This window comes from Schistocerca cancellata, chromosome 8 (assembly GCF_023864275.1).
Source record: "Schistocerca cancellata isolate TAMUIC-IGC-003103 chromosome 8, iqSchCanc2.1, whole genome shotgun sequence".
Lineage (NCBI taxonomy): Eukaryota > Metazoa > Arthropoda > Insecta > Orthoptera > Acrididae > Schistocerca > Schistocerca cancellata.
Genome location: NC_064633.1, coordinates 130,815,548 through 130,843,124, shown reverse-complemented (window position 1 = coordinate 130,843,124; position 27,577 = coordinate 130,815,548). Strand labels below are relative to the sequence as shown.

At 45.4% G+C, this 27,577-nt stretch overlaps 1 protein-coding gene across 1 annotated transcript in view; it reads right to left on the bottom strand.

The window, feature by feature from the left end:
• LOC126095421 (protein O-mannosyl-transferase TMTC2-like) overlaps nucleotides 1-27,577 on the bottom strand; it is a 1,040,622-nt gene that overhangs the window by 478,411 nt on the left and 534,634 nt on the right. The window contains exon 13 of the mRNA XM_049910218.1: nucleotides 17,637-17,722. Coding sequence (XP_049766175.1) covers nucleotides 17,637-17,722 — 86 coding nt within the window. The remainder of the gene's footprint in view (nucleotides 1-17,636; nucleotides 17,723-27,577) is intronic.

Genomic DNA, 27,577 nt, shown 5'->3' with positions numbered 1-27,577 from the left:
TGCCGCGACAGCGTGGACGTGAACCGTATGTGCAGTTGACGGACTTTGAGCGAGGGCGTATGGTGGGCATGCGGGAGGCCGGGTGGACGTACCGCCGAATTGCTCAACACGTGGGGTGTGAGGTCTCCACAGTACATCGATGTTGTCGCCAGTGGTCGGCGGAAGGTGCACGTGCCCGTCGACCTGGGACCGGACCGCAGCGACGCACGGATGCACGCCAAGACCGTAGGATCCTACGCAGTGCCGTAGGGGACCGCACCGCCACTTTCCAGCAAATTAGGGACACTGTTGCTCCTGGGGTATCGGCGAGGACCATTCGCAACCGTCTCCATGAAGCTGGGCTACGGTCCCGCACACCGTTAGGCCGTCTTCCGCTCACGCCCCAACATCGTGCAGCCCGCCTCCAGTGGTGTCGCGACAGGCGTGAATGGAGGGACGAATGGAGACGTGTCGTCTTCAGCGATGAGAGTCGCTTCTGCCTTGGTGCCAATGATGGTCGTATGCGTGTTTGGCGCCGTGCATACGACCGAGGCACACAGGGCCAACACCCGGCATCATGGTGTGGGGAGCGATCTCCTACACTGGCCGTACACCACTGGTGATCGTCGAGGGGACACTGAATAGTGCACGGTACATCCAAACCGTCATCGAACCCATTCCTAGACCGGCAAGGGAACTTGCTGTTCCAACAGGACAATGCACGTCCGCATGTATCCCGTGCCACCCAGCGTGCTCTAGAAGGTGTAAGTCAACTACCCTGGCCAGCAAGATCTCCGGATCTGTCCCCCATTGAGCATGTTTGGGACTGGATGAAGCGTCGTCTCACGCGGTCTGCACGTCCAGCACGAACGCTGGTCCAACTGAGGCGCCAGGTGGAAATGGCATGGCAAGCCGTTCCACAGGACTACATCCAGCATCTCTACGATCGTCTCCATGGGAGAATAGCAGCCTGCATTGCTGCGAAAGGTGGATATACACTGTACTAGTGGCGACATTGTGCATGCTCTGTTGCCTGTGTCTATGTGCCTGTGGTTCTGTCAGTGTGATCATGTAATGTATCTGACCCCAGGAATGTGTCAATAAAGTTTCCCCTTCCTGGGACAATGAATTCACGGTGTTCTTATTTCAATTTCCAGGAGTGTAGATTTGCCGCCAAAAGGTATGTTCCTTCAAATTAATTTACTTATTTGTCTTGTAAAATTTCTGACCTGCTTCATGGAACCACCTGGAGGTACTGGCAAAGTGTTTTACATGTGGCTGGTTGTTTGGGAGGGGCCAATCGGTAGCTGCGTACCACCTGTCGGCTTTGACCAGTAATGTAACTGTGATGTGTTGCGTGATGTCATGGTCACCGGGGTTTTTGAGTCGGATCTTGTTGCAGATGGCATGTTGTAATATCTAGTGGCGCTCTCTTGTGCTGGATGTTTACGTTCCTATGTGGTAGTTGGTCATTTCGCGTTATTAGCTCGGTGTTAGAAGCTGTGGTTAGAATAGTTTTTGCCGATTCGCTGGCGAGTTACTCTGATTTTGCATATTATGGCTAGTAGATTTGGGCTTATGTTTGGAATCATTAGTGTCGTGTGTTTCTCATGGCCGGAGATATTATACTATTTTTCTTATGTGACAGTTACGGATACAGGATATAAATCTACTTCTAGCTATGTAAATCAGTCGAAATTTGCGGTACGGGATTTTCAAATTGCGCGTGTGTTGTTTGGTATCGAGGGCTCTGTTTGAGCTACATACGTCAATCAAAATCTGCGATAGCAGGTTTTCGAGTTTTGTGTGGGTTACTGGCACTGAGGTCGTCGTTTGGGTATATAGGTCAAGCGATATGTACGATACCAATTATTTAGCTTTTTTTTGGTTGTCGATTATCGAAAATTTTGTGTGCTTGATTTTAAGGCTAATTTTTGTTTTGGAATCGTTTTGTTATTGTTGTTGTCGTATTTATAGTTCGCCCTGCTCAAAATCTATACTTCCCATAGTTGTCCAGTTACATTCGGTTTTTTGCTGGAGCTAAATATTTCTCGTGATTCTTATGATTGTTCGGGGGTGTACTAAGGGACGTCATAGTCACCACGGATGTACGCCATCTTGATGACGTCACGGTTCAAAGCAGACTGGTGGCATCGTAACTTTCGGTTTTTGACATCGGGAGCATTCAGAACACCGATAAAACGATGGGCACAAACACAAAGTTATCTGTCAATATAGTACCTCATATAACGATTCTTGCCCGCCCCCTCCCCTCCAATAATATTTTAATGTTTTCAAGTCGACGTCTCTGATCAACTCCCTGCTAGCATACAAACACCAGCAAACAGTGTTAACAGGTCGGAGACAGCTAATGCCCACCTGTTACAGTAACTTTAAGCATCAAAATTGCCGTACGCCACCTTTCTCACTTGAACATATAACGTTTTGACGTTATATACTAGGCACACAATTTCCAGTACGGATTTTTCCCGTTTTGCAGAGGTTGTGCAGCATTAAGTATAGAATTGAGGCTGAAATGACTAGACAGCCATGGAATATGCGTAATGTAGTATAAGATAGCATTCATTTAGTTAATATTAAATTTTTAAGTTGTTCGAAACTTGGTCATTCCAATAAAGCAGGGATTTCAGGTCATACATTCACTGATGCATCCCTGTTATGATGCTTCTCATCCTCAGAGTGGTATAAACTCCTTCTTTCTCGTCCTGATATTACAAGTTTCTCACAATTCGTATTTTGCATGTGGGAATGTGGTACAATTTGACCGAAGAAAGAGATTTGAATTCTGTCGATCATTTTCCGGTCTCTAAGTTCGCTCGTTCGCATCGGTTGCACCGAGACAGCGCCTGTACTGGCGCGGTGATTTGAAAAGATTGGCGTGAGCGGCCAATGTCGGTTACCCGCCGAATACCTCGATGTCGGTACAAAGGTGAACGCAGCCCGACTTGTCACTGCAGGGCGCCGACCTTACTCCACATCCTAGGTCAGTGCATGCAGCTGACTGCAGTCGCTGTTTTCTCCCAGAATCGATTGCAACAGGTGGTTCTCTGAGGCGGCACACCAGCGCCGGACAGGGGAATCCCCGCGGCGTAGCGTCGAAGGCAGCGTCGGGGAGTTGTTCGCGCGAGTTACTCTTTACCCTGATGCGGTATGCGTCTGTTCACACACCCGACGACAGTAAACGACAATGGCCAGTCTAGAATTTATAAAGGCGACGCTGTTATGAAGCGTGAGACTTAATTGGAGTGGGGTTCGTACTACGGGCTGAGCAGAAGTAGTGCTCAATTTAACAATAGTTTGTTTAGGCTCATATATTTCACTTAACAAAACAGAAGCCACTTACAGTAAACAATATATTTCTCTGTAGCCTGAAAGGGAGTAAGCAGGACTCGAAAAACGAAACACAAAATACCCTTTTAACAACAACAGTACAAGTGAAATATAGATCAAATTCATTCTGTCCCTATAACGGGCAAACAGGCTCTCTGCCATCTTTCCGCCTGAGAACTGAAAAACCAAGGATGCCGAAGAATACAGAAAGTTAGTTCAGATCAGTAATAAAGCATCTAACTACACTTATCACTACTATTATGTTATGTTAACCGGGGGCCTAGAAACGACAGAGAGCCTCCGTCCCCTCCGCAGCCTCAGTGGTCCGCAACCCCGCGACGACTACCACAGTCCACTTCACCCCTCCGCCGCTCCACACCGAACCCAGGGTTATTGTGCGGTTCGGCCCCCGGTGGACGCCACAGGGAACGTCTCGCACCAGACGAGTGTATCCCCTATGTTTGCGTGGTAGAGTAATTGTGGTGTACGCGTATGTGGAGAACTTGTTTGCGCAGCAATCGCCGACATAGTCTAGCTGAGGCGGAATATGGGGAACTAGCTCAAAAAATGGCTCTGAGCACTATGGGACTTAACATCTATGGTCATCAGTCCCCTAGAACTTAGAACTACTTAAACCTAACTAACCTAAGGACAGCACACAATACCCAGCCATCACGAGGCAGAGAAAATCCCTGACCCCGCCGGGAATCGAACCCGGGAACCCGGGCGTGGGAAGCGAGAACGCTACCGCACGACCACGAGATGCGGGCTGGGGAAATAGCCGGCATTCGCAGAGGCAGATGGAAAACCGCCTAAAAACCATCCACAGACTGGCCGGTTCACCGGACCTCGACACAAATCCGCCGGGCGGATTCGTGCCGGGGATTGGCCCGGAAAGCCGTGCGTTAGACCGCACGGCCAACCGGGCAGGCCATCACTACTATTAGTACTTACACCCGACAACTAAGATACCAGGAACCAAAACACTACCGATATAACGGCACAGATGTCTCAGAAAAAGTCACCAATTATATGTATGAAGTTTCATGCACACAAGCCAATAATGAAACAAAGCAAAAACCAACAAATGTTGTTTATTTCATTACAAAACAGCAACCAGTCGCTTTGTTGTGTATTTTTATCGAAGCTAATCCGCGTTTTGGGCTTTCACTCATCTTCATAACTCTAATACATATTTGAAGCTTTAGCCTCTACGTAGTCACAATATCGAGAGCGAATTGCATGCTATAGCTGTCCTGTGCAAAACAAAAACTTTGTTTAACTATCAGAATCCGTGAGTTGTATATTTACGACAAACTGATTTATGGCTGTACTTACTTTCTACTCTGCTCGTTACTTTGATTTCCCATTTATGTCTGTGGCGCAGATATATTTTTTACTTCGATTTTGCACAAAAATAGGCCTGTATCCGCCCTGTTGGTGACTGACATCTTTGTTTACATCCGAGAAATACATCTGTGGTCAAACTTTATATTTTGCTTACATGTTCTGCTATGGTCAGAGTTATATTTGACTTACAGGTTCTGTATGACTAAAAAGAAGTGAAACTATTTGGCATGAATGTTATTACATGAGTACGTTAGTAGCCTTTTAACTAGATTATATGGAATTTTACAAAAATGATAATAATGTGGTACATTTTATATAGAAGAATTAATGTTATGTGTGGTGTCACCGCCAGACACCACACTTGCTGGGTGGTAGCCTTTAAATCGGCCGCGGTCCGTTAGTATACGTCGGACAAGCGTGTCGCCACTTTCAGTGATTGCAGACCGAGCGCCGCCACACGGCAGGTCTAGAGAGACTTCCTAGCACTCGCCCCAGTTGTACAACCGACTTTGCTAGCGATGGTTCACTGACAAAATACGCTCTCATTTGCCGAGACGATAGTTAGCATAGCCTTCAGCTACATAATTTGTTACGACCTAGCAAGGCGCCATTACCAGTTACTGTTGATGCTGTAAAAACATGTACCGTCAAGAGCGATGTTCACCAATTATGGATTACAGTTAAGTATTCCAGCAGCTACGTACTATTTTTGCTAGTCTCATTTCCCTGACCTGTTCCAGACCTCACGCCAGCATGCGTGAGCTTAAACGCGTGCCTTTCGGCTTCCTCATAGTGGATTGGCTGTCTTGCCAATCCACAACATTATGTACATGCTTTTTTTCTCTCGCAGTATGGATGACATTTATAAATAATGGAGACAGAACAACAGATTTACATTATGTAGAAATATTTTATGCAATGGATAAACTTACAGTGGGATATGTTTCTTTATGAATGTACTTAGTATGTTGTATCAGTAAATTATGGAAATTTCTTAGAAAAAAATTGTTTGGTAACTCTGTTTGGTCATTTAGGTGTCATTTGAGGACGAACATTTCCGAGATTAAATTTAGATTTCTTCAGATAACTTTAGTCTTCTTGCTTTGTTGCCCAGGGTGAGTATTTTTGAGTTGAGTGCATGTGTATGTTCATCTCGTGCTACCTGTACGATAAATGTTGGGCATTCGTGTGTTCACGAAATCGCATGTTGGAATTTATTTCTGCTTTGCCAGTGTATATCTTTTAGCTTGAAGTGCAGTTAAGTTTGTATACTCCTGATCCACCGTAGAGCTTGTTGTTATTTTTAATACTGTAGATGGCTTCGTCCTCAATTTTTATTATTTGTGTGAAAAATGGTTCTGACATTTACTCCTCGTTTTCCTAAGAAAGGCAGGCTGACATACTTTACTGTTAGCTGTGATGTCTCGTTATTTAGTGTTGGTTTGTTTGTGTGGTTGGTTATGTGAGAATTTATTTTACTATTTGCCTCATGAGTTAGTTTTGGACTGTAGCCATTACTGTAAGCAACTGCTTAAATGGTGTTTAGTTCACCACTTTGGAAGTCTGCTTCTAATGGGAATTTGTGCTTTGCTGTTTAAGAAGCCATTTTGTACTTAACTGGGTGTCATGAGGTTCTACTGATTGTTGCATCTGAATATGTTGATTTCCTGTATACTAGAAATTTAACTCTCTAGTTTGAACTACTTGCGAAGAGATCCAGGAAATTCAAACCTTTGACTGTCTGGTGTTAAACAATGATGATGATAATTTAATATAATACTAACAACCGTTATATTGATATTGTTTTATTAGGCAACCTGTTTCCACTTTCCAATCACGTCATCTTCAGGCCTGTCGCATGAATGACACCAAGTACCATTCGTGCATGTATAACACAAGGCACAAATACTCGTACGTGGTTCCGTAGATATCCGACTTACTGAGCATCTACGGAACCCTGTCTTATACATGCACGAGCAAATCCTTGGTGTTATTCATGTGACAAGCCTGAAGATGACGTTGAAAGGTACGTGCTAAGGTCTGATCACGGCAGATCCAGAAAATAAAGTCGATAGTTGCCAGCCGCAAGGTGGAACGAGTGCAATGTCTTTGAGTAGGAGGCTCTCTGATGGTTAAGAGAGTCGAACGCGCAATTAAAAAGACCGTCGAGTCAGTCGCAGGTAGGTGTCCGGAGGAAGCAGACGTGTGCAGACAACTTTAAGTAGGAGTCGCACTCTCTGCGTAGTTACCCTAAGAAAACTTTAACACATAAATGAGAGAAGATATATAATGATTTCATATTGGTTTTTGTTAGATAATGTTCAGAGTAAGGATTTATATGTCCAAGGTTCGACACAGTACGTGTTTTGTAAAATTTTTTGTAAGAGTGATTCGTGCTACAAAAATTTTGGTAATGGTAGGTTTTGTGTATGACTTAAAATTTTAACAATATACATATTGAGATCAACACTGTGCTTAAATCTAACAGCCTGAATCATAATCTACATCCTTTGCTTGTACTGAATATGAAAATGAGTCGTAAAGTAAAGTTACACATCAATGAAAGAATGTAAAGAAAATGAGGGCTCTATGCAATAAATATGTGCAGTTCATGGTTTGAAATCGATTTTGGTATAACTAGCGTTATCAGAGCAAAGCTATTTCAAATAACTAATTTTATGCCATTGCACAACTGGCATTATTCAAGTAAAGATATAATTTCATTAAGTAAACATCAGGGCCAAAAGTTAATTTTCCAGTACCATCTTAATGCCATTGCACAAATGGCATTATTCTCTTAAATGTGATTGCTGAGTCAAATACATGTTGCATATCTGGAAAAATGGAGGAGTGCAAGAAACAAGTTCACAGATGCAGGTTTGTTGAATAATTAATTTAGAACAATCTTATCATTGATACTTTCACAAATAAAAAAGGACACAATTTTGGTTAGATACTTTCAATATGGCTAGAAAGTCGGAACTGGTTGCCTAATAAAATTTTAACGGCTGTTGGTGTAGTATTAGAACATTCCATCGACCAGCTACTGTCCCATGCTCCTGAACCCAGAATGGAGCTACATTTAATGAAGATGACGTTTTGTTTCATTTTATTGATTTCTTTTGTGAGCTCTTCAGTGTCTTCTGTTGTACCATTAGGCAGCTGCCCGTAGCCAGGCCATCTTTCTTACCCAGAAATCACGGACTTCCCTTCAGCAAGTTGTTTACATGTGGCTACACGCACATAACATGGCGGACCGCCTCAAACACAAGGGCTACCGGGATCTGCCAAAGCCGTTACTTCGCCTCCACCGCAGTGCTATTTGTGCGACCAGAAAAGACAGCAACTGCTCCCAGAGGGTGCTGCCGACACCACAGCGTGCTGACCGTCGACTTGTCTTGTCCCAGAACTGCTCTCATTAATAAACGATCACAACGCCAATATAGTACTAGGGACAGAAAGTTGGCTGAAACCAGACGTAAACAGTAATGAAATCCTAAACTCAGATTGGAATGTATACCGCAGAGACAGGCTGAACAGTGAAGGAGGAGGCGTGTTTATAGCGATAAGAAGTGCAATAGTATCGAAGGAAATTGACGGAGATCCGAAATGTGAAATGATTTGGGTGAAGGTCGCGGTTAAAGCAGGCTCAGACATGGTAATTGGATGTCTCTATAGGCCCCCTAGCTCAGCAGCTGTTGTGGCTGAGCACCTGAAGGATAATTTGGAAAATATTTCGAGTAGATTTCCCCACCATGTTATAGTTCTGGGTGGAGATTTTAATTTGCCGGATATAGACTGGGAGACACAAACGTTCATAACGGGTGGCAGGGACAAAGAATCCAGTGAAATTTTTGTAAGTGCTTTATCTGAAAACTACCTTGAGCAGTTAAACAGAGAACCGACTCGTGGCGATAACATATTAGACCTTCTGGTGACAAACAGACCCGAACTATTTGAAAAAGTTAACGCAGAACAGGGAATCAGTGATCATAAAGCGGTTACGGCATCGATGATTTCAGCCGTAAATAGGAATATTAAAAAGGGTAGGAAGATTTTTCTGTTTAGAAAAAGTGACAAAAAGCAGATTTCAGAGTACCTGTTGGCTCAACACAAAAGTTTTGTCTCAAGTACAGATAGTGTTGAGGATCAGTGGACAAAGTTCAAAACCGTCGTACATTATGCGTTAGATGAGTATGTGCCAAGCAAGATCATAAGAGATGGAAAAGAGCCACCGTGGTACAACAACCGAGTTAGAAAACTGCTGCGGAAGCAAAGGGAGCTTCACAGCAAACATAAACATAGCCAAAGCCTTGCAGACAAACAAAAATTACGCGAAGCGAAATGTAGTGTGAGGAGGGCTATGCGAGAGGCGTTCAATGAATTCGAAAGTAAAGTTCTATGTACTGACTTGGCAGAAAATCCTAAGAAATTTTGGTCTTATGTCAAAGCGGTAGGTGGAGCAAAACAAAATGTCCAGACACTCTGTGACCAAAATGGTACTGAAACAGAGGATGACAGACTAAAGGCCGAAATACTAAATGTCTTTTTCCAAAGTTGTTTCACAGAGGAAGATTGCACTGTAGTTCCTTCTCTAGATTGTCGCACAAATGACAAAATGGTAGATATCGAAATAGACGACAGAGGGATAGAGAAACAATTAAAATCGCTCAAAAGAGGAAAGGCCTCTGGACCTGATGGGATACCAGTTCAATTTTACACAGAGTACGCGAAGGAACTTGCCCCCCTTCTTGCAGCGGTGTACCGTAGGTCTCTAGAAGAGCGTAGCGTTCCAAAGGATTGGAAAAGGGCACAGGTCATCCCCGTTTTCAAGAAGGGACGTCGAACAGATGTGCAGAACTATAGACCTATATCTCTAACGTCGATCAGTTGTAGAATTTTGGAACACGTATTGTGTTCGAGTATAATGACTTTTCTGGAGACGAGAAATCTATTCTGTAGGAATCAGCATGGGTTTCGAAAAAGACGGTCATGTGAAACCCAGCTCGCGCTATTCGTCCACGGGACTCACAGGGCCATAGACACGGGTTCACAGGTAGATGCCGTGTTTCTTGACGTCCGCAAGGCGTTCGATACAGTTCCCCACAGTCGTTTAATGAACAAAGTAAGAGCATATGGACCATCAGACCAATTGTGTGATTGGATTGAAGAGTTCCTAGATAACAGGACGCAGCATGTTATTCTCGATGGAGAGAAGTCTTCCGAAGTAAGAGTGATTTCAGGTGTGCCGCAGGGGAGTGTCATAGGACCGTTGCTATTCACAATATACATAAATGACCTGGTGGATGACATCGGAAGTTCACTGAGGCTTTTTGCAGATGATGCTGTGGTGTATCGAGAGGTTGTAACAATGGAAAATTGTACTGAAATGCAGGAGGATCTGCAGCGAATTGACGCATGGTGCAGGGAATGGCAATTTAATCTTAATGTAGACAAGTGTAATGTGCTGCGAATACACAGAAAGATAGATCCTTTATCATATAGCTACAAAATAGCAGGTGAGCAACTGGAAGCAGTTAATACCATAAATTATCTGGGAGTACGCATTAGGAGTGATTTAAAATGGATTGATCATATAAAGTTGATTGTCGGTAAAGCAGATACCAGACTGAGATTCATTGGAAGAATCCTAAGGAAATGCAATCCGAAAACAAAGGAAGTAGGTTACAGTACGCTTGTTCGCCCACTGCTTGAATACTGCTCAGCAGTGTGGGATCCGTACCAGATAGGGTTGATACAAGACATAGAGAAGATCCAACGGAGAGCAGCGCGCTTCGTTACAGGATCATTTAGTAATCGCGAAAGCGTTACGGAGATGATAGATAAATTCCAGTGGAAGACTCTGCAGGAGAGACGCTCAGTAGCTCGGTACGGGCTTTTGTCAAAGTTTCGAGAACATACCTTCACCGAAGAGTCAAGCAGTATATTGCTCCCTCCTACGTATATCTCGCGAAGAGACCATGAGTATAAAATCAGAGAGATTAGAGCCCACACAGATTCATACCGACAATCCTTCTTTCCACGAACAATACGAGACTGGAATAGAAGGGAGAACCGATAGAGGTACTGAAGGTACCCTCCGCCACACACCGTCAGGTGGCTTGCGGAGTATAGATGTAGATGTAGATGTAACCGTTCCTCACACCAGCTCTTCCAGGGCCTCAGACTTGCCTCCACCAACAACTGTCTTCCTCGCGTCACCCCAGGAACTTACTGTGATACGGTCTCTGGCGTACAGCCCCAGACTTCAAGTCACTGCCCGTGTGCATGCACAGTCTTGGCCACCAGTGTCGGCCGCCGCCACAGCTCTCCGCGTCCACCACTGAGTGCCGACGACGCGTCGCACGCACCAACCACTGACACGGCTCTGGCCTCCGAGAGATGCTGCTCGTTCCAGTGCCTCCGGCTGACTGCACACCACCATCCCGCTTGTCTTCCCCTCGGCCGCCATATGATCCGCTCCGTTCGCCCTCTCAGGGCACAAGCGCAACACATTTCTGAGGCAGGTTTATCGACCTTACTGTTCGACACAGCATAGCTGATAGTTTTAAGTTACATTTTTTTCTTAAACATAACTACGCAGTCTGTAGTCTCTATTTCTATCTTTAAAGGTTTCATATGCGTAAGTTTCAATTACTAACCACGAGGTCAAAAGCGAGCAAGCAGCATGCGGCAGCTTCTCTGTTTTACGAGGTGCATTCAAGTTCTAAGGCCTCCGATTTTTTTTTTCTAATTAACTACTCACCCGAAATCGATGAAACTGGCGTTACTTCTCGACGTAATCGCCCTGCAGACGTACACATTTTTCACAACGCTGACACCATGATTCCATGGCAGCGGCGAAGGCTTCTTTAGGAGTCTGTTTCGACCACTGGAAAATCGCTGAGGCAATAGCAGCACGGCTGGTGAATGTGCGGCCACAGAGAGTGTCTTTCATTGTTGGAAAAAGCCAAAAGTCACTAGGAGCCAGGTCAGGTGAGCAGGGAGCATGAGGAATCACTTCAAAGTTGTTATCACGAAGAAACTGTTCCGTAACGTTAGATCGATGTGCGGGTGCGTTGTTTTGGTGAAACAGCACATGCGCAGCCCTTCCCGGACGTTTTTGTTGCAGTGCAGGAAGGAATTTGTTCTTCAAAACATTTTCGTAGGATGCACCTGTTACCGTAGTGCCCTTTGGAACGCAATGGGTAAGGATTACGCCCTCGCTGTTCCAGAACATGGACACCATCATTTTTTCAGCACTGGCGGTTACCCGAAATTCTTTAGGTGGCTGTGAATCTGTGTGCTTCCATTGAGCTGACTGGTGCTTTGTTTCTGGATTGAAAAATGGCATCCACGTCTCATCCATTGTCACAACCGACGAAAAGAAAGTCCCATTCATGCTGTCGTTGCACGTCAACATTGATCGGCAACATGCCACACGGGCAGCCGTGTGGTCATCTGTCAGCATTCGTGGCACCCACCTGGATGACACTTTTCGCATTTTCAGGGTCGTCGTGCAGGATTGTGTGCACAGAACCCACAGAAATGCCAACTCTGGAGGCGATCTGTTCAACAGTCATTCGGCGATCCCCCAAAACAATTCTCTCCACTTTCTCGATCATGTCGTCAGACCGGCTTGTGCGAGCCTGAGGTTGTTTCAGTTTGTTGTCACACGATGTTCTGCCTTCATTAAACTGTCGCACCCACGAATGCACTATTGACACATCCATAACTCCATAACCACATGTCTCCTTCAACTGTCGATGAATTTCAATTGGTTTCACACCACGCAAATTCAGAAAACGAATGATTGCACGCTGTTCAAGTAAGGAAAACGTCGCCATTTTAAGTATTTAAAACAGTTCTCATTCTCGCCGCTGGCGGTAAAATTCCATCTGCCGTACAGTGCTGCCATCTCTGGGACGTATTGACAATGAACGCGGCCTCATTTAAAAACAATACACATGTTTCTATCTCTTTCCAGTCTGGAGAAAAAAAAATCGGAGGCCTTAGAACTTGAATGCACCTGGTACACTCAGACATCGTTCTGGTCAGACAGGAGGCGGGCACCTTGCTAGACTACTCTTGCACACATCGGGAAGTTGGAGTGTACGATATTTTTACAGAGATTCAGGCGGGCAAGTGATTCAAATTTCAGTAGAAAATAAAAAAAAAACTAATTGATTCAGTACCTGAAACCTGGAAATACGAGTATGTTACTTAACGACTCACGCCATACCGCATACAGAAATGTGTCGAAATTCGGGGCAACATCGATAAAAACAGTCGCAAGTCTGAATGAAATGACTATTAGCTTTTTCCATATACACTGAAGAGCTAAAGAAACTGGTACACCTGCCTAATATTGTATAGGGCCGCCGCCAGCACGCAGAAGTGCCGCAGCATGGCGTGGCATGGACTCCACTAAAGTCTGAAGTAGTGCTCCAACAGGGCTCTCCATAATCCATGAATTCGTAAGAGTACCGGGGGGTGGGATGGGGGGAGGTGGGGGGGGTGGAGATCTCTTCTCAACAGCACGTTACGAGACATGCCAGTGTTTATGACTGGGGAGTTTGGTGGCCAGCGGAAGTGTTTAAATTCAGAAGAGTGTTCCTGGAGTCACTCTGTAGCAATTCTGGACGAGTGGGGTGTGGCATTTTCCTGCTACAATTGCCCAAGTTCTTCGGAATGTACAATGGTCATGAGTGGATGCAGGTGGTCAGACAGGATGCTTACGTACGTGTCGCCTGTCAGAGTCGTATCTAGACGTATCAGAGGTCCCATATCACTTCAACTGCAGACGCCCCGCACCATTACAGGGCCTCCACCAGCTTGAACAGTCCTCTGCTGACGTGCAGAGTCTGTGGATTCATGATGTTGTTACCATACATGTCCATCCGCTTGATAGAATTTGAAACAAGACTCGTCCGACCAGGCAACATGTTTCCAGTAATCAACAGTCCAGTGTCGGTGTTGATGGGCCCAGGCGAGACGTAAAGTTTTGTGTCGTGCAGTCATGGAGGCTACACGAGTGCGTCTTCGGCTTCGAAAGCCCAAATCGATGATGTTTCATTGAATGGTTCGCATGCTAACACCTGTCGAAGGCCCAGCATTGAAACCTCCAGCAATGTTCGGAAGGGTTGCACTTCTGTCACGTTGAACGATTCTCTTCAGTCGTTGTTGGTCCTGTTCTTGCAGGACCTTTTTGGTCGCATCGATGTCGGAGATTCGATATTTTACCCGATTCCTGATATTCACGTTACAGTCGTGAAATGATCGTACGGGAAATCTCTACTTCATAGCTACCTCGGGGATGCTGTGTCCCATCGCTCGTGCGCCGACTATAACACCACGTTCAAACTTACATGTTCATAACCCGCCATGGTAGCAGCAGTACCCGATCTAACAACTGCGCCAGACACTTGTCTTATATAGGCGTTGCCAACCGCAGCCTGGTATTCTGCCTGTTTACAGATCTCTGTATTTAAATATGCATGCCTATACCAGTTTCTATGGCGCATCAGTGTAAACGTTTGTGTGTGTGTGTGTGTGTGTGTGTGTGTGTGTGTGTGCGTGCGTGCGCGCGCGCATAAACGCATACATCTATAATACATATTACAACAACAATATTGTTGTGTACAGCATGGTTCAATTAATGTAACTGAGGGGTTTAGAGGTCAACCAGTAGAAGTGACGTTTCAGGAGAGAGTGATGTAAGCCAATATCCGTTAAGCTAACGTGTGCATAAGTTCCGAGTAGAATGTGTACAAGCGACTGGTTGCATAGTTCTGCACTTTCTGAAGTTAAAGTTTAGGTTCTAAGCGAATGCCTGGATTGCTTTTAGAATACCAGTATAAGTGAAATTTCGTACAAAAGGAGATTTGTTGCTGTCTTTAATCAAACTTCAGCTATACAGTTTTTTAAAATAATGCAATAGCCTAACGCGTATACTTTTGAAATTACTTATAGCAATATTTCATGCACGTCTAAATAGACCCAGTTTTGAAATAGTGGGGACAAAATCTGAAGACTGACACAACGGAACACAAGTTCCTTGAACCTGGTCATATGTACTTGGAATGTGATAATGCAAAGAAACCACTTCTTCCCCAATGTAGGATGGAAGCAATAAAAAAAAGGTTAACGTAGAGCTTTCGGTAGTAGAGCTAAAAACAGAAAATTTTCCGTGTGTGAGAGTAATGGATGACACAACAGAGGACAAAGTTGTTAAAGGCACTCGACGAGGAATATTACTAGGATTACGATCAGCAAACAAAATCCTCTAACAGTGGAGTTGAGGTTTCCGCTATTGATTTTGCAATTTACTGAAGCTGACTTTAGGAGGCACAATATTGGTCGCCATCAATGAATCTTCTGTAGCCCGTGCAACAGGGTAAGTATGGAATAAAATTAGAGAAGTGGAAAAATCTTCAGGAAATAAAGAACTACATCCCTCGAATTCATTCTGGGTTCTATAACAATACATCCCACATCCAGACAGCAGTTACTATGGGTGGTACAAGAAGAGAGAGTGGACAAAGGGGTGGACGTGGTAGAAGAATGAGACGAGAAAGGCTGAAAATGCGCAACACACTGGTCCAGTTTGTGTCTCCCCAGGAAGGACATTCCTCGGAAGATACCACAGAAGAAAATGATTCTAATATTACTTTTAAGGCACTGACTGTGAGTTGACTGTAGAAAGTGACAAAGAATGATCTCTCATACGTGTTGGAACCATGCCAATATACACTCCTGGAAATTGAAATAAGAACACCGTGAATTCATTGTCCCAGGAAGGGGAAACTTTATTGACACATTCCTGGGGTCAGATACATCACATGATCACACTGACAGAACCACAGGCACACAGACACAGGCAACAGAGCATGCACAATGTCGGCACTAGTACAGTGTATATCCACCTTTCGCAGCAATGCAGGCTGCTATTCTCCCATGGAGACGATCGTAGAGATGCTGGATGTAGTCCTGTGGAACGGCTTGCCATGCCATTTCCACCTGGCGCCTCAGTTGGACCAGCGTTCGTGCTGGACGTGCAGACCGCGTGAGACGACGCTTCATCCAGTCCCAAACATGCTCAATGGGGGACAGATCCGGAGATCTTGCTGGCCAGGGTAGTTGACTAACACCTTCTAGAGCACGTTGGGTGGCACGGGATACATGCGGACGTGCATTGTCCTGTTGGAACAGCACGTTCCCTTGCCGGTCTAGGAATGGTAGAACGATGGGTTCGATGACGGTTTGGATGTACCGTGCACCATTCAATGTCCCCTCGACGATCACCAGTGGTGTACGGCCAGTGTAGGACATCGCTCCCCACACCATGATGCCGGGTGTTGGCCCTGTGTGCCTCGGTCGTATGCAGTCCTGATTGTGGCGCTCACCCGCACGGCGCCAAACACGCATACGACCATCATTGGCACCAAGGCAGAAGCGACTCTCATCGCTGAAGACGACACGTCTCCATTCGTCCCTCCATTCACGCCTGTCGCGACACCACTGGAGGCGGGCTGCACGATGTTGGGGCGTGAGCGGAAGACGGCCTAACGGTGTGCGGGACCGTAGCCCAGCTTCATGGAGACGGTTGCGAATGGTCCTCGCCGATACCCCAGGAGCAACAGTGTCCCTAATTTGCTGGGAAGTGGTGGTGCGGTCCCCTACGGCACTGCGTAGGATCCTACGGTCTTGGCGTGCATCCGTGCGTCGCTGCGGTCCGGTCACAGGTCGACGGGCACGTGCACCTTCCGCCGACCACTGGCGACAACATCGATGTACTGTGGAGACCTCACGCCCCACGTGTTGAGCAATTCGGCGGTACGTCCACCCGGCCTCCCGCATGCCCACTATACGCCCTCGCTCAAAGTCCGTCAACTGCACATACGGTTCACGTCCACGCTGTCGCGGCATGCTACCAGTGTTAAAGACTGCTATGGAGCTCCGTATGCCACGGCAAACTGGCTGACACTGACGGCGGCGGTGCACAAATGCTGCGCAGCTAGCGCCATTCGACGGCCAACACCGCGGTTCCTGGTGTGTCCACTGTGCCGTGCGTGTGATCATTGCTTGTACAGCCCTCTCGCAGTGTCCGGAGCAAGTATGGTGGGTCTGACACACCGGTGTCAATGTGTTCTTTTTTCCATTTCCAGGAGTGTATTTTCGTTTTGGTATTTTTATTTTTACTTACGTATTGTTTTTCAGCTTTAGATACTGTTTTTTAAAAACTGAACATCTATTGTTGAGCGTGATGTGTGCTGCGCCAAAAACATCTTCAGAATAAAGCACAATAAAGGAATTTTTTTCGTTCATGTACCTATCTTCCTGTAAAAGTTTTAAGAAACAATGAGCAGAAGTATTATTAATATATTGTAAAAAAAAAAAAAAACTGCAGAAACACTACAGTCTCGAATCATACCTACCACTACGTAGGGGCTAACTGACCGTTATAAAAAAAATTAGATGTTTCGGTAGTAGCCACTTAAGTTTGACAGCCATTTACTCAGCTTGCTTCAGCAAGCACTTATACCCCTTGTACTTTCAGACCCACAATCATATCCTTCCACAAGCTTAGAATGAAAAATTCTATACATCATATTATAACTACGCAGGAATTAGGCCTGCATAAAGTAATAACACATCATATTGGAGGACCATTTAATAAAACTCTAGGATGTTAGAGGGTGTCGAAATTGTGAACATTTGGAATGGGATTTCCAGTTCCAGCATTTTCTTTCCAGCCATGTGAAACCTCCATATAACCTTGATCACAGCTGGTGGTTGGGGACTGTTTCCAACTGATGATCCAGGCACAAGATGAAATACTAGGAAATGTGAAGCCCTACTTGTTTATGAGCATACAAACCGTACTCGATAATTTACCCAAAGTGTGTAATATGTACGCACTTTATTTATTTACAGAGAGTGTGCAGCTGACTTACCTGCGAGGCTAGGCCGGAAGCTTATGGCAGTCTGGTAGCTTTGTGCAGCCTCCTCCAACCGCTGCTGCGACTGTAGCAACACGCCCCTGCAACACCAGCAAGGTTTTTGTACGTCGTATACAGCCAGGCTACAACGCACCCCACGAGAATAACAAAACTATCAGATACAGGTGGTAAAACAGTGACGGCAGAGGCAGGCGTAGGGGAGATCTACAGGGAAAACGACTATATACAGGGTGTTTCAAAACGCGACAGCAAAACTTCACGAATGACTTTCTCACATAACAAGAAGAAAGAAGTCCAGTAAACACTGACTCTAAAATGCATACCTTAAGAGCTATGTATAAATTAGAGTATATGGATGTATGCTTGTATATCTGTTTGGAATCTCCTCCTAAACCACTAGATCGATTACAGTTTGGGACACAAACAGCAAACTTCACGACTGTCAGTGCTGTGTGGTTCGTAATGTCCTAGCCCCAATAGGAGCAGAGATATGGATAAAAACGTATTTTCTCAATCCCTGCCATATAGGCTTTGCAGGAGAGCTTCTGTAAAGTTTGGAAGGTAGAAGACGAGGTACTGGCAGAAGTAAAGCTGTGAGGACGGGGCGTGAATCGTGCTTGGGTACCTCAGTTGGTGAGCACTTGCCCGCGAAAGGAAAAGATCCCGAGTTCGAGTCTTGGTCCGGCACACAGTTTTAATCTGCCAGGAAGTTTCATATCAGCGCACACTCCACTGCAGAGTGAAAATCTCATTCAGGGGCAGAAAAGAACGGACAGAGAGAGAGGTGGCAGGAGGGGATTATTAGGGAGAGAGGGAAGGAGAGGAGGGACAGAGAGAGGAGGGGCAGGAGGTGATGGATAGGGAGAGGTAGGAGGAGATCGATAGCATGAGAGAGGCAGGTTAAGATGGACAGGGAGGAGGGCAGTAAGAGATGGACAGAGAGAGAGGGAGGAGAAGCTGCAGGAAGCAGAGATGGACAGAGAGAGAAGGAGCAGGATAGAGAGAGAGAGAGAGAGAGAGAGAGAGAGAGAGAGAGAGGGAGAAGGAGAGGGAGATGCAAGAGGCAGGTGAAAAGTATAGAGGGGTAGTGGGTGAGAGAAAAGGAAGAGGGGGAGGAGATGATCACGATTTGAACATTGCAACATTGTACATTCGATTTTGCTTTATGAAGTGGTAATTTGTGAGCAAAAACCTACTGCTTTTTCTCGCTGTATTAACAGCATTTTATAAAAATTTTTTTTTGTATTCTATACAGATCATCACCTGAAGATGTGCATATAATTCCGTGATACTGGTTATGTTGCCTAATAAAGGAATCTGTATACAGCTAATGTGGCATTGAAGAGTCTTAATAAAGTTTCAAAATATTTTTAAGGATTTTTTAACATTATTTTGGAAAATTTTTGGAAATTTCTTTACAATATCAGTGTTGTGCTTGCTTAGTATTGGCCAGATTTATTGACTTACTTCACATGATAGACTGTATATCAGAAACAAATAAATGATTTTCAAGCTCCTGATCTGTAGGCTGCCCTGTTTGACAGATGTATCAGCTTGCTTTCTTCAACTATAGCGCAGGGGCTACACATGCTGATGAGCATGGCTGCGTACAGGTTAAGATGGGCAGAGAGAGGGCAGGAGGGGAGATGTAGACGTGGGAGGCATAGAGAAGTAGTGAAGTAGTGGGCAGGTGGAGAAAGAAGAGGGCGAGGCAGAGATTGATTTGGTCAGAGGCAGGGGGAGGAAGGAGGAAGGTATGCTCAGAGAGATGGGTGGATGAAGTGGACAAAGAGAGGGAGGGGGAGGAGACGAAGAGACAGAGAGTGGTGAATAGGAGAAATACAGAAGCTGGGCGATGAAATGAACAGATTCATGGAGAAAGAGATGGATACTGAGAGGGGGAGGAGCGGATTAGCTCAGTATATGTGTTGAATGCATACACAGGTGAAGCTGTGAGGAAAAGGCTAGTATATATGTAAAGCATCATGTATGTTTGCATGTTTTTATGACTGGGATCTTCTCCCAATCCTCTGGATAGGTTTCAAACAAATTTGGCACACAGTCTGAAAACTTCTCAAGTATCACCTCTGTGGACTTTATAACCTCATGTCTCCAGCAGAAGCGGAGACACGGGAAGAAAGTGTTTCTTAGCCCCTGCTGTATAGGTGTGCTGTAAGACGGGCATGGTCTGTGGTAATAGTTTTGGTCTGCTTATCGACATGCTTTTCAAAGTAGCCTGCACATCAGGAGGAAGAATCAATTTTCCAGCCCCAACATGTACGCTGCCCTGGACCTCAAGCATGTCGCATTGGAGTGGTATTAGCTTGCTTTATCGACCTGGTCTGCATGGCAACCTATATGTCAGGAGCAAAAACTGGTTTTTAAACCTGACGTGTAGGCTGACTTGTATGACAGGCATGTTACAGGAGTAGTATGTGCTTGTTTTATCAGCTTATTTTGTAGGAGATACATGTGTACATTGGCATGGCTAAGGGAAGATTACGATGAATAAAGGATGGGATGGATGGAGAGAATGGTTCAATATTGGATAAATACTGAGACAGTATGCAGGAGAGGATGGAAAGAGATACGAGGCAGGAGGAGATGGCTAGGGAGAGAGAGGGAGATGGATGGATCGACAAAGATGGGGACAGGAGGTGATGGATAAGGAGAAGGGGGAGATGGTGGACAGTATCTATTCCCTCCTGCCCCCTCTCTCTGTCCACACCTTCTTCTATGCAACAATACCTTCTCCCAGTTATAGCCATCCACAAGGGGGTCAGAAGATGAACAGAGAGGGGGACCAAAGGAGATGGAAAGGAGGAGGAGGAGATGAGCAGAAAGGAGATGAGAAGGAGACAGAAGCAGAGATAGATTTGGGAGGAGGAGCAGACGGACCGAAAGATGAGGGAAGAGGAGGTGTACAAGAGCAAAGTGAGAGGAAAGACTAGTATACGTACAGAACACATGAGGCTAGGGTAAGAATGGAAGTGCAATATTGGAGTGCTCGGATTAGGTAGGATATAAGACAGGGCTGTAAGTTTCTCTCCTGAGCGTTTAATATATACATCCAAGCAGCAGTGGCAGATATAACAGAAAGATTCAGGAATGGATCAAAACTCCAAGTCAAAGGATATCAATGATAAGATTCGCTGATCGTATTACTATCCTTAGTGAAAGAGAGGAACAATTACAGGACCTGCTGAAATGGATGAACAGTCAAATGAGGACACAATATGGAATGAAAGTAAACCTATGAAAGACGAAGGTAATGGGGAGCAACAGAAACGAGATTAGCGACAAAATCAACGTCAAACTTGCGGACCCTGAAGTAGATGAAACTGCTACTTTCGCAGCAGCGTAGCACACGACAGAAGAAGCAATTATGATATAAAAAGTAGACTAGCACAGGCAAAGAGGGATTCTTGGCAAAAAGTAGTCTACTGATACCAAACATAGGACTTAATAGCAAACAAATTCTAAGAATATACGTCTGGAGCACAGCATTGTATCGTAGTGAATCATGGACAGTGGGAACACTGGAAAAGAAGAGAATCGAAGCACCTTGGATGTGGTGCTATAAAGGAACGATGAGAAAAGGTGACTATTAGAAATGAGGAGGTTCACTGCAGAATCGCCGAGGAATACATTGACAAGTTTAGGCATGTTTAGTGACATGTAACTTCCATAGTACTTGAAGGAGCCATAGATGGGAGGGGTAGAGAGAAAATGATATCTGTCTAACAAGTAATTGAAGTTTTTGCCTGCAAGTGATATTTTGCGAAGGGGAGTAGGCACGGGAGTGGAACTGGTGGCGGGCCGGATCAAACCAGTCAGGAAGACTGATGACGAAGTAAAATAAAGTAGGTGTCTTGCAGAGAATGCTCCGTTTCCCTGAATTAGTTTTCCCACTCCCCTAAGTCCTCTTTGCTCCATCGGTCTTGCGTTATTTTGCTTCGAAAGTACCAGAAGTCTTTAATTTCATCCACTTGATGTTAACGTGTTTTGATGTTAAGTTTATTGGTAATCTCAATTTCGTCTGTCTTTACTGTTTTCGTCTTTCTTTGGTTTACTCTCGATCGATACTCTATCCTTAGTAGGCCGTTCATTTCTGTACAGGTCCTATAATTATCTGTTACATTCACAGAGGACAGCAATGCCAGTAGTCGGGAATGTAATAGCGTTCTTGAACCTTTCTTTTATTTTTTTCATTGCTTCTTCTACATAGTTTTTACACGCAGAAGAAAATTTGCTTGTCTTACGCTCTTTCTGATCCGAGCACGTCTCTCTTTGCCTTCAATTTTTATTGTTCTTTCTTTACTCATGGGCGTAGCGTGCGTATATTGCCCGTCTTATTGCGCTTCTCTCAGGATCTGATACACTCTACACAACTGTAAAGGGTCGATCGCTCTTTTTGCGTCAATTCCTAATGAACTGTCGGCCTCTTTTAATAATTGCTTCCACGATTAACCGTGTTATAAGGACTGCCTGTTTGGTGCTTTCATCTTTTCTAATGCCAAACTAATAATCATCTAGCGGGTTATTACTTTCATTTTTTGTTCTTATAATCAGATACTATTCTGGTCAAAAATTTGGATACATAAGGTGTCAGGCTAATTGTGCGATAGTTCCCGTGTTTACTTGCCCTTTTTGTCTCAGGAATTGTTTTAATAATAGTTAGTCTTCCTAATGTCTCCACACTCACAAATCTACACGTTTACTTGAATAATCGTGTTGTGCCACTTCCCACAATGATTTTAGAAATCACGAAGGACTGGTATCTGTCGTTTCCGCATTGCTGGAACACGGGTCTTCCAGTATAGGGATGGCGGTTTTTGAAATAACCGGTTTTCTGATTTTTATTCCTATTATTGTCTGTAATAAACGTAGAAATCGAACGAAGACTGAAAAAGTTCGATTCCTTGGTTTCAAAATACGCGGAACCAAAATATAAAATTAAATAAGCAAAAACTTAGTCCGTTTCCCATTCACTGCTTTCCTCGGACAGTGATAAGTGGTTGAATAATACAAAAACTCACCAGCTTCTCTTATTGATACATTGTTTTTGTTTTGTTTTGAAATTCTGCTGAAAAATAATGTAATCAGGGATCTTGCTACTATTTGAGAACTACGAATAGGCAGTATTAAATGGTGAAAACTGAGGTTGAAGAACTCTGTTTTTCGTGTTAATTTGTCCGTTTTCAATGGCTACAAGCAGGTAATGGCATATACAAACACAGGCAGTATATCAGCTACTTCCTGCTTTTTGTGTGAATTGTGAATGAATTGTCCTTAACCTTTTAATTTATTCCTGTTAGCATAATTTCTTTCCTATTTCATTATTTCGTAGAGATTTAACTTAACCCCGTGCGAACAGGCCATCAAGGCCCAACGGTACCAACCGGCCGCCGTGTCATCCTCAGTACACAGGCGTCACTGGATGTGGATATAGAAGGGCTTGTGGTCACACCACTCTCCAGGCCGTAAGTCAGTTTACGAGACCGGAGCCGCTACTTCTCAATCAAGTAGCTCCTCAGTTTGCCTCACAAGGGCTTAGTGCATCCCGTTTACCAACAGCTCTCGGCAGACAGGATGGTCACCCATCCAAGTGCTAGCCCAGCCCGACAGCGATTGACTTCGGTGATCTGACGGGAACTGGTGTTACTACCGCGGCAAGGCCGTTGACATTTCGTAGAAATGGAAGACAATTTTTTAAATCTTGTATAGCAAGTGAAGCATAGCAAGTGAAGCTTTGTACCTACGGCTACGCCACTTAGTAAAATATTTCCAGACTATGGTTGTTGCCATTTTGGTAGACAAAAGGTTTCTGGCGACGACAGTGAGGAAGTACCACATAGACCAGAAGGGGCAAGTCCTGTACACTGGAAGTACACACGTACCATGAAACAAGCCACGCCACAATGTAACAGGAAAATTACTGTCTCGGCAGTGGTGTGCCAGTTCTTATGGAATATCTTTGTTCCTCGTTTCTGTTGAGCTTTGTTATTAAAATAGCACCATTCGCTTTTCCCATTTTTCGTAAAAACGGAGTATTTCAAAGCAATGAAACTTATTCGTTTTTTAAGGTTTATTTAAAACCGAAAAGAATTATCACTGATATTTCTTTTTTTTATCCAGTTTTTAGTAAAAACTCGAAACACTTGTTATAAACGAGACCAAATAAGTGCCGTAAAATATCCGTTACTAAGAAGTAAAATACAAATACAGGTTTTAACCGGTCGGTTATTTCCATACTATAATACTGGATTCCTAATATCCTCCAATCCGACACTCGTTTCATCTTCCGTCACATTAGCAGGCAGTTCCTCCCCCTAGTAGAGGTCATTCAGTCTACTCTTTCCAGATAACTAATCTGTTTCCTCCGTCTAGAAGTGGAATTCCTCTGGCACTGTTAATGTTGACGCATTTGCTGTCAGATTCTCCAAAAGTTATTTTTTCTTCTTTGTATTGCTCTCGGGGGTAGGGGTAGGTGACGCGATCACCGAATGTTGGGCACGAATTCTGGTCTCTGACAGCTTCTACCGAAACCGCTGGGAAGGGTAGGGGGGGAGGGGGAAGTCGCTCTCAGTCGACGTTGTGTCTACATCTAGCTGAGTGCTGGGTCCCATGATCAACTGGGAGGGAAGCCGCTGTCTCTATTGATCAGGCCGTCGACCACTCGTGTTTCAACAGCCTCCCTTAGAACATAACCCAAAACGAGGAACTCTGCCTCGCTACTTCTGGAAGTGCTTCATATCTGGTACCTTCTTATATCTTTTGCCCCATTGCAAGTATACCTTTCCTCTTCTTATTTTCGAAGATTGTATTTGTTATTACTAGCTGTAATTTACTGCACATTTTTCGTAACCCCACAACAGCGCTCCTGTCTTGCATGATTAATAGGCTAGTCAGTTCATACGCATAGATTTTTCTGAATTTTCCTTTAAATTTCGTGTCCTTCACCCGCTACGAGATACTACAGTACGAATAGGTTACAAACACAAACCAGTGTTGCTGCTCACCAAATAATTCTCATTGCACCACATAGCAGATCGTACACGTAAATGACAAGAATATCATACGATATCCAGCGATCACAGGCCCTGCAGACCACACGTTGCTTGCAGAAACTGCCTCCACTGCTTCCTGTTTTGTGGCCGGTTCCTCCAGGTGTCTTCAATTTCCAGGGCTGCTATATCCTTCGCCAGGTCGTCCACCCAGCGATGCCCTGGTCTTCCAATGGGCGATTAGTGTTTGGTTTCCCCGCTAGTGCCATCTTCGCCTATCTTCCATCTGGCATACGGGCTACATGGCCAACCCATTGTATTCTTTTGCTCTTTATCTTCTGTAGGATAGTTGGTTGTCGCATCAGAAGGTAGATTTCCTCGTTCTTCCTCCTCCTCCATTCTCCGTTATCTAAAACTGGTCCCCACATCTTCCTCATTACTCTTCTTTCAAATATTAGTAGTTTTTCCCTTTGTCACTTAGTCAAGCTAAATGTTTCTGAACCGTACATTACTGCTGGGCATATCACTGTGTTGTAGATTTTCATCTTAGTGTTCACTGAGGTCGATTTAGAGCCAAGTGTCTCTCTGAGGGAATGCATGCATTTCCTTCCCGCTGCTATTATTTCCTTGATGTCCATTATTATGTTGTTGTCCGTGGTAAACAAAGATCCCCAGTATTTGAACTGCTCTACTCTCTTGAACCTCTTGCCATCTATCTCAAGAAATTCTACCTGCTCTTGTCTTCTTCCTAATTGCATGAACTCTGTTTTGTCTCGATTCAATTTGAGCCCTACCTTCTGTGCATAATTTGTAATCCCTTTGATTTTTAACACGTACAAATGGGATGGCGATATGCACATTTACAGATGACGGAGCTACATCTGTACTCAGGTGATTCATTTGAAAAGTTTCCCGACTTTATTATTGCCGCAAGACTGGAATTAACTGACTTTGAACATGGAATGATAGATGCAGCTAGACGCAGGGGACATTCCATTTGGAACATCGTTAGAGGATTCAAAATTCCGAGATCCACGGTCTGCGAAGAACACCAGACTTCAGGCATTACCTCCCACCAAGGATAACGCGGTGGCCGACGGCCTACACTGAACGACCGAGAGCAGCAGCGTCCGTGTAGAGTTGCCAGTGATAATACACTCCTGGAAATGGAAAAAAGAACACATTGACACCGGTGTGTCAGACCCACCATACTTGCTCCGGACACTGCGAGAGGGCTGTACAAGCAATGATCACACGCACGGCAAAGCGCACACACCAGGAACCGCGGTGTTGGCCGTCGAATGGCGCTAGCTGCGCAGCATTTGTGCACCGCCGCCGTCAGTGTCAGCCAGTTTGCCGTGGCATACGGAGCTCCATCGCAGTCTTTAACACTGGTAGCATGCCGCGACAGCGTGGACGTGAACCGTATGTGCAGTTGAAGGACTTTGAGCGAGGGCGTATAGTGGGCATACGGGAGGCCGGGTGGACGTACCGCCGAATTGCTCAACACGTGGGGCGTGAGGTCTCCACAGTACATCGATGTTGTCGCCAGTGGTCGGCGGAAGGTGCACGTGCCCGTCGACCTGGGACCGGACCGCAGCGACGCACGGATGCACGCCAAGACCGTAGGATCCTACGCAGTGCCGTAGGGGACCGCACCGCCACTTCCCAGCAAATTAGGGACGCTGTTGCTCCTGGGGTATCGGCGAGGACCATTCGCAACCGTCTCCATGAAGCTGGGCTACGGTCCCGCACACCGTTAGGCCGTCTTCCGCTCACGCCCCAACATCGTGCAGCCCGCCTCCAGTGGTGTCGCGACAGGCGTGAATGGAGGGACGAATGGAGACGTGTCGTCTTCAGCGATGAGAGTCGCTTCTGCCTTGGTGCCAATGATGGTCGTATGCGTGTTTGGCGCCGTGCGGGTGAGCGCCACAATCAGGACTGCATACGACCGAGGCACACAGGGCCAACACCCGGCATCATGGTGTGGGGAGCGATCTCCTACACTGGCCGTACACCACTGGTGATCGTCGAGGGGACACTGAATAGTGCACGGTACATCCAAACCGTCATCGAACCCATCGTTCTACCATTCCTAGACCGGCAAGGGAACTTGCTGTTCCAACAGGACAATGCACGTCCGCATGTATCCCGTGCCACCCAACGTGCTCTAGAAGGTGTAAGTCAACTACCCTGGCCAGCAAGATCTCCGGATCTGTCCCCCATTGAGCATGTTTGGGACTGGATGAAGCGTCGTCTCACGCGGTCTGCACGTCCAGCACGAACGCTGGTCGAACTGAGGCGCCAGGTGGAAATGACATGGCAAGCCGTTCCACAGGACTACATCCAGCATCTCTACGATCGTCTCCATGGGAGAATAGCAGCCTGCATTGCTGCGAAAGGTGGATATACACTGTACTAGTGCCGACATTGTGCATGCTCTGTTGCCTGTGTCTATGTGCCTGTGGTTCTGTCCGTGTGATCATGTGATGTATCTGACCCCAGGAATGTGTCAATAAAGTTTCCCCTTCCTGGGACAATGAATTCACGGTGTTCTTATTTCAATTTCCAGGAGTGTAGATAAGCAACACTGTCAGGAATAACCGCAGAAATCAATGCAGCACGTACTATGTACGTATCCGTCGAAATTTGTTGCTAACAGGCCGTGGAAGCAGACGACCGACGGGAGTGCATTTGCTAACAGCACGACATCGCCTGCAACACCTCTCCTGGGCCTGTGACCATATCAGTTGCACCCTAGATGACTGCCACAGTGCCAGGTCTTGTAAGCGATGACATCTCGGTCGGCGAAGGATTCCAGTCCAAGTAGGGATGCGTTCTCACAACGAACAATGGCTAGGGTATACCAACCACTACCGGAATTTCCTGTAGCAACGTCAAGAGTAAAATTAATCCTGCAGCCTAGGA